The sequence below is a fragment of the Oncorhynchus keta genome, unplaced genomic scaffold, assembly GCF_023373465.1.
Source record: "Oncorhynchus keta strain PuntledgeMale-10-30-2019 unplaced genomic scaffold, Oket_V2 Un_contig_22234_pilon_pilon, whole genome shotgun sequence".
NCBI classification, from domain to species: domain Eukaryota; kingdom Metazoa; phylum Chordata; class Actinopteri; order Salmoniformes; family Salmonidae; genus Oncorhynchus; species Oncorhynchus keta.
The window spans coordinates 5841-13909 of record NW_026282815.1 but is presented as its reverse complement, the minus strand read 5'-3'; the positions used below and the strand labels follow the sequence as shown (position 1 = coordinate 13909).

Below are 8069 nucleotides of genomic sequence, written 5' to 3'. Positions count from 1 at the left end.
AAGTATCCCATTTAACAGGTGACAACTGAACATCACTATATAACCATGAGTAGTTGCAGCCTGTGAAGTATCCCATTTAACAGGTGACATTTAGTGCCGTTTTCTCTTCTTTTTGTTTTAGTTTAGTCACATGATTTCTCAGTTTGCAGTACGTTTGCCAGTTGGTTGTGCAGCCAGCCATTCCTTTAACCTCATCCCTCTCAACCATGCAACTGTTCAAATCCTCATCAATCCGTGGGGTTTTCAGTTTTTATAGTACATTTCTTTTTGGGTGCGTGCTTATTAGTAACTGGCTACTAAATCCAAAGGATTTAGATACTGCTTTAAAGCAGATTTCTGCAGCATTAGTAAAGATGTGATGAATACATGTTGATGATGTCATTCCTGTGCTGTTTGTAACTACCCTGGTAGGTTGACTGATAACCTGAACCAGGTTACTGGCACTAGTTAGAGTTTGAAGCTTTATCTTGAGTGGGCAGCTTGATGAAAGCCAGTCGATATTTAAATCACCCAGAAAATATACCTCTCTGTTGATGTCTCATACATTATCAAGCATTTCACACATATTATCCAGATACTGACTGTTAACACTTGGTGGTCTATAGCAGCTTCCCACCAGAATGGGCTTTAGGGGAGGCAGATGAACCTGTAGCCATATTACTTCAACAGTATTTAACATGAGATCATCTCTAATCTTTACAGGAATGTGGTTCTGAATATAAACAGCAACACCTCCACCTTTGGCATTTCTATATTTTCTGTCGATGTTATAACCTTGTATTACTACCACTGTATCATCTAAGGTATTATCTAGCTGAGTTTCAGAGATGAATGTCATCTGTTACTAGGAAATGATTGATTTCATGAACCTTTTTTAGCACTTTTCTGGGATGCTTGATTGTTTTTATCACTTGACACTGTTCATTTAAAGATTTTGCTGCCTTTTCTTAGCAGATGTACATTCGTTGATTTATGGGGAGTTTCAGGCCCCGGCGTGAACATAATTGTAGACTCGCAAAGCCGACTGAAAACAAGGGTGAGGGGCTTACGTTGCAATCTTCCCTTGCTTGGCTGGACCGCCCTCCAAGATGGCGGCGGGGATTCCCCAAGGGTAGGTGGACGAGGTAGGTGGACGAGGGTAAGTGGACGAGGAAAGTGGACGAGGGTAGGTGGACGAGGTAGGTGGGCGACGGTAGGTGGACGAGGTAGGTGGACCGAGGTAGGTGGACGAGGTAGGTGGACGGGGTAGGTGGACGAGGGAGTAAGTGGACGAGGTAAGTGGACGAGGGTAGGTGGACGAGGTAAGTGGACGAGGTAGGTGGACGAGGTAGGTGGACGAGGGTAGGTGGACGAGGTAGGTGGACGAGGTAGGTGGACCGAGGTAGGTGGACGAGAGGTAAGTGGACGAGGGTAAGTGGACGAGGGTAGGTGGACGAGGGTAAGTGGACGAGGTAGGTGGACGAGGGTAAGTGGACGAGGGTAGGTGGACGAGGGTAAGTGGACGAGGTAGGTGGACGAGGGTAAGTGGACGAGGGTAAGTGGACGAGGTAGGTGGACGAGGGTAAGTGGACGAGGTAGGTGGACGAGGTAAGTGGACGAGGTAGGTGGACGAGGTAAGTGGACGAGGGTAGGTGGGCGAGGGTAAGTGGGACGAGGGTAAGTGGACGAGGGTAAGTGGACGAGGTAAGTGGACGAGGATAAGTGGATGAGGATAAGTGGACGAGGGTAAGTGGACGAGGTAAGTGGACGAGGATAAGTGGACGAGGGTAAGTGGACGAGGATAAGTGGACGAGGGTAAGTGGACGAGGAGAAAGTGGACGAGGTAAGTGGACGAGGTAAGTGGACGAGGTAAGTGGACGACGGTAGGTGGACGAGGGTAAGTGGACGAGGGTAGGTGGACGAGGGTAGGTGGACAGCGGTAGGTGGACGAGGTAGGTGGACGAGGTAGGTGGACGAGGTAGGTGGACGAGGGTAGGTGGACGAGGTAAGTGGGCGAGGGTAAGTGGACGAGGTAGGTGGACGAGGGTAAGTGGACGAGGGTAGGTGGACGAGGGTAGGTGGACGAGGGTAGGTGGACGAGGGTAGGTGGACGAGGTAGGTGGACGAGGGTAGGTGGACGAGGGTAGGTGGACGAGGTAGGTGGACGAGGTAAGTGGACGAGGTAGGTGGGCGAGGTAAGTGGACGAGGTAAGTGGACGAGGTAAGTGGACGAGGTAAGTGGACGAGGATAAGTGGACGAGGATAAGTGGACGAGGTAAGTGGGCGAGGGTAAGTGGACGAGGATAAGTGGACGAGGTAAGTGGACGGAGGATAAGTGGACGAGGTAAGTGGGCGAGGGAAAGTGGACGAGGTAAGTGGACGAGGGTAAGTGGACGAGGGTAAGTGGGCGACGGTAGGTGGACGAGGGTAAGTGGACGAGGATAAGTGGACAGAGTAAGTGGACGAGGTAAGTGGGCGAGATAAGTAGCGAGTAAGTGGACGAGGAGTAAGTGGACGAGGGAAAGTGGACGAGGGAAGGTGGACGGGTAGTGGACGAGGGTGTCTTTTTAAAGTGTTTGGACCGCATCCATTTTGTCCTGGGCGCGGACTTCGGTCTCACATTTTCGCCAATGCAAGGTGTTATGGGATAGCCTCCCTGGAGAAGAGAACCAAATAGTAAAAAGGATGCTCACATGCCTGCTGTGTTTTCCAGACCTCCCTACGTTTTCCAGACCTCCCTACGTTTTCCAGACCTCCCTACGTTTTCCAGACCAGTCCTACGCTTATAAAACTTCTAGTAAACTTAGTACAAACTTGCCTTTTCGTCTTATTATTTTTGGAATCGCACTTGATAAATGATAGTTGACTTAAGTATTCGCTATATGCTCTAGAAAGAACACAAGTATGTATTTTTTAACACACACACAAAGTCGCACAACACACACTCAACTCTTATTTTGAAGGCTAGGTTTGAACAGGATATGCGTTTGGTCAACGATACAAGACTATGTATTTAGCCCAGCCCACATCACCAGTAATGAGAAATGGAACCGATTTGTTATTTTCTAAGATCATTATCTACGGATGAGTGCATTTTTGTTTTCGGCAATATAATATCTTCCAACTGAGAAATAAAACATATTATTACATGGAAATAGAACAATCTTGTTGTTTTTATATTTTGTCCGCTACTCACATTTAGAGATAAGTGGGAAATAAAAGCATTTTGCATTAGACCATTTACTGGCGTTGAAATTGACAAAAGGAAAAATGTGATTTAAAAAATCATTTCCTCGTTTGGCCTTGCCGAGATGAAAGGACATTTGAATTACCCATAAACCAGTTTCCATGTGTCCCCCCAGTTGCGTTAGTTTCAAAAGCACATAGACCTACGACCTGATCGATACTAGTGATTTATTGACTCTTGTCAAAGCAACAGGGGTTTTGGTGTGTGTGCAGTTTATAAATTGCGTGTTTAAAATATATAAGTTGTATAAAAGCCCCTTATATTTGAATTTAGAATCCCACTAAATGTCATTAGATCAACAGTATTTTCAATGTAGAGATTCCGGTAAACTCTCTCATGTGTCCTACCAATTGCTATTGGATTATTCACCATGGCAACAAATTGTTAGAATAAAAACTGAACTACAGTTATTTCTCTGTTTTCAGTCGCTTTCGTTGGAGAACAGCTTTTCCTTTGCAGGGATATGTGTGTTTTTCACCAGTACAGGGCATTCGGAAAGTATTCAGACCACGTGACTTAAAAACATTTTTTAACCTTTATTTAACATTTATTTAACATGTATTTATTTCAAGTAAGCTAAGAACCCATTTTTATTTTCAATTATGGCCTATACAACTTTTCCCACATTTTGTTACAGCCTTATTCTAAAATGGATTAAATGACATTTTCCCTCATCAATCTACACACGATATCTCATATTAACAAAGCGAAAAGAAAACAGGTTTTTGGAAGAAACCCAGCAGAAATACCTTATTTTCCATATGTATTCAGACCCGTTGCTATAAGACTCTAAATTAACATTGAAACATCTATATAGGCCTAGCTATACATAAATATGATTCGGAAAAAAAACGTTTAATTAAAAGATAAAATAAAAATAAGGCTACATGAATGCACACTAGACTGAAACTATATAACTGGGCTTTTATTTTGAACCTGTGACCGTGGGCTTTTACGTCATCATTTGAATGGGCGTGTCTAAGTCATTTATTGTTCATCTCTTTCTTCTTGCTGGTCTCAGCCTTCACAGAGCGGCACCGAACCCAACAACAGCCCTGTCTATCTGTGAGAGAGGGAAATGAAAAGGAGGCTACAGAAGAAATACTTCATTTTAATTCTAGCATATTCCGTGTTACTTCTGTTAATTCCGTATATGCTGGACTACAGGAGTAAATTAGGGCATATTAAACATGGCAAGCAACAGCCGAGGTGCCCCGACCTCGATGTGTGGAATAACGGGGACAAATTCAGCAACACTACGGGTACCGTGGAAGAGACGGTAGTCAACAGGAGCCAGTCTAAAATACACGTTTATTTACATGCTACATGGAGGACGGGGTCATCGTTCTTAGGAGAGTTATTCAATCAACACCCCGATGTGTTTTACCTCTACGAGCCCATGTGGCATATATGGCAGGCTCTCTATCCAGGAGATGCAGTCAGTCTACAAGGAGCCGTGCGTGATATGATGAAGGCGTTATTACGATGCGACTTCTCCGTTTTAAAACTCTACACAGGGAGCCAAAATATCACCACGTCTTTTATATTTGGATGGAGAAAGAACAAAGTGATCTGCTCGGAACCTTTATGCGAGGCGTACAAGAGAAACGACGTGGGATTAATCCAAGATGACGTCTGTGGAAAGTGTCCAAGGAAAGATATCAAAGAGTTGGAGAGGAGTGCAAGAAGTACCGCGTCGTGGTAATCAAAGGTGTGCGGGTTCTGGACCTCGGTGTACTCGTCCCGTTAATGAGAGATCCCGCTTTAAATCTCCAGATCATTCAGTTGTTTAGAGACCCGCGGGCAGTTCACAATTCACGACTGAAATCGAAACAAGCTCTGGTCAAGGAGAGCATACAGGTACTGAGGAGTAAAAACAGACGGAGAAATACAAGCGTCTACTGGTGCCCAACAACAGGGGGAACCGGGCAGAGAATTATGTCTCTAGTGCAATGGAGCTAATATGTGACAACTGGCTGAACGACATGATGCTCATGATGAACGCGCCCCTGGGTGAAGAGGAATTACATCAAGATTCGCTACGAGGACTTGGTTCTACACCCCATGGAGGAACTCCGGAGACTCTACAGCTTCTCCAAACTCTCCTCCTTTCCTGCCATGGATAAGTTCGTGTTGAACATGACCCACGGACACGGTTACTCCTCAGACAAACCGTTTGTAATATCGTCCAGGGACGCTAAGGAAGCCATCTTCGCATGGAGAGAGCGGTTGAACATTGAGCAGATCTCCCAAGTGGAAGACTACTGCAGTGAGGTCATGAGACAACTGGGCTATCAGAAGAACAGTGTGGATCAAACATAGACATTACAGCATCAAGATGGTGGTGATGGAGGTATGTAAGCCTGTGATGGAGGTATGTAGGCCTGTGATGATGGTGATGGAGGTATGTAAGCCTGTGATGGAGGTATGTAGGCCTGTGATGGAGGTATGGAGGTATGTAGGCCTGTGATGGTGGTGATGGAGGTATGTAGGCCTGTGATGATGGTGATGGAGGTATGTAGGCCTGTGATGATGGTGATGGAGGTATGTAGGCCTGTGATGATGGTGATGGAGGTATGTAGGCCTGTGATGGTGGTGATGGTGGTATGTAGGCCTGTGATGGTGGTATGTAGACCTGTGATGGTGGTGATGGAGGTATGTAGGCCTGTGATGATGGTGATGGAGGTATGTAGGCCTGTGATGATGGTGATTGAGGTATGTAGGCCAGTGATGGTGGTGATGGAGGTATGTAGGCCTGTGATGGAGGTATGTAGGCCTGTGATGGAGGTATGGAGGCCTGTGATGATGGTGATGGAGGTATGTAGGCCTGTGATGGTGGTGATGGAGGTATGTAGGCCTGTGATGATGGTGATGGAGGTATGTAGGCCTGTGATGATGGTGATGGAGGTATGTAGGCCTGTGATGGTGGTGATGGAGGTATGTAGGCCTGTGATGATGGTGATGGAGGTATGTAGGCCTGTGATGGTGGTGATGGAGGTATGTAGGCCTGTGATGGAGGTATGTAGGCCTGTGATGATGGTGATGGAGGTATGTAGGCCTGTGATGATGGTGATGGAGGTATGTAGGCCTGTGATGATGGTGATGGAGGTATGTAGGCCTGTGATGATGGTGATGGAGGTATGTAGGCCTGTGATGATGGTGATGGAGGTATGTAGGCCTGTGATGGTGGTGATGGAGGTATGTAGGCCTGTGATGATGGTGATGGAGGTATGTAGGCCTGTGATGATGGTGATGGAGGTATGTAGGGCCTGTGATGGTGGTGATGGAGGTATGTAGGCCTGTGATGATGGTGATGGAGGTATGTAGGCCTGTGATGATGGTGATGGAGGTATGTGAGGCCTGTGATGATGGTGATGGAGGTATGTAGGCCTGTGATGATGGTGATGGAGGTATGTAGGCCTGTGATGATGGTGATGGAGGTATGTAGGCCTGTGATGATGGTGATGGAGGTATGTAGGCCTGTGATGGTGGTGATGGAGGTATGTAGGCCTGTGATGGTGGTGATGGTGGTATGTAGGCCTGTGATGGTGGCATGTAGGCCTGTGATGGTGGTGATGGAGGTATGTAGGCCTGTGATGGAGGTATGTAGGCCTGTGATGGTGGTGATGGAGGTATGTAGGCCTGTGATGATGGTGATTGAGGTATGTAGGCCTGTGATGGAGGTATGTAGGCCAGTGATAGTGGTGATGGAGGTATGTAGGCCTGTGATGATGGTGATGGAGGTATGTAGGCCTGTGATGGAGGTATGTAGGCCTGTGATGGAGGTATGGAGGCCTGTGATGGAGGTATGGAGGCCTGTGATGATGGTGATGGAGGTATGTAGGCCTGTGATGATGGTGATGGAGGTATGTAGGCCTGTGATGATGGTGATGGAGGTATGTAAGCCTGTGATGATGGTGATGGAGGTATGGAGGTCTGTGATGATGGTGATTGAGGTATGTAGGCCTGTGATGATGGTGATGGAGGTATGTAGGCCTGTGATGGAGGTATGTAGGCCTGTGATGGAGGTATGTAGGCCTGTGATGGAGGTATGGAGGCCTGTGATGATGGTGATGGAGGTATGGAGGCCTGTGATGATGGTGATGGAGGTAGGGAGGCCTGTGATGATGGTGATGGAGGTATGGAGGCCTGTGATGGTGGTGATGGAGGTATGTAGGCCTGTGATGGAGGTATGGAGGCCTGTGATGATGGTGATGGAGGTATGTAGGCCTGTGATGATGGTTTGTAGGTATGTGATGATGATGATGGTTTGTAGGCCTGTGATGGTGGTGATGGTTTGTAGGTATGTGATGATGATGGTTTGTAGGCCTGTGATGATGATGATGATGGTTTGTAGGTATGTGATGATGATGATGGTTTGTAGGTATGTGATGATGATGGTTTGTAGGCCTGTGATGATGATGATGATGATGGTTTGTAGGTATGTGATGATGATGGTTTGTAGGTATGTGATGATGATGGTTTGTAGGTATGTGATGATGATGGTTTGTAGGTATGTGATGATGATGGTTTGTAGGCCTGTGATGATGATGATGGTTTGTAGGCCTGTGATGATGATGGTTTGTAGGCCTGTGATGATGATGATGATGGTTTGTAGGCCTGTGATGATGATGATGGTTTGTAGGTATGTGATGATGATGGTTTGTAGGTATGTGATGATGATGGTTTGTAGGTATGTGATGATGATGGTTTGTAGGCCTGTGATGATGATGATGGTTTGTAGGCCTGTGATGATGATGATGGTTTGTAGGCCTGTGATGATGATGATGATGGTTTGTAGGCCTGTGATGATGATGATGGTTTGTAGGCCTGTGATGATGAT

The 8069-nt window shown here is 46.4% G+C and overlaps 1 protein-coding gene and 1 pseudogene across 1 annotated transcript; one reads left to right on the top strand and one right to left on the bottom strand.

The window, feature by feature from the left end:
* Nucleotides 1-1045: 1045 nt before the first annotated feature.
* On the bottom strand, nt 1046-2566 carry LOC127921377 (uncharacterized). Its single transcript, XM_052505087.1, has one exon. It carries the CDS (start codon nt 2564-2566, stop codon nt 1046-1048), a length of 1521 nt encoding a protein of 506 aa, XP_052361047.1.
* A 1610-nt stretch (nt 2567-4176) lies between these two features.
* On the top strand, nt 4177-6976 carry LOC127921376 (carbohydrate sulfotransferase 7-like; annotated as a pseudogene).
* The last annotated feature ends 1093 nt before the right edge of the window (nt 6977-8069 follow it).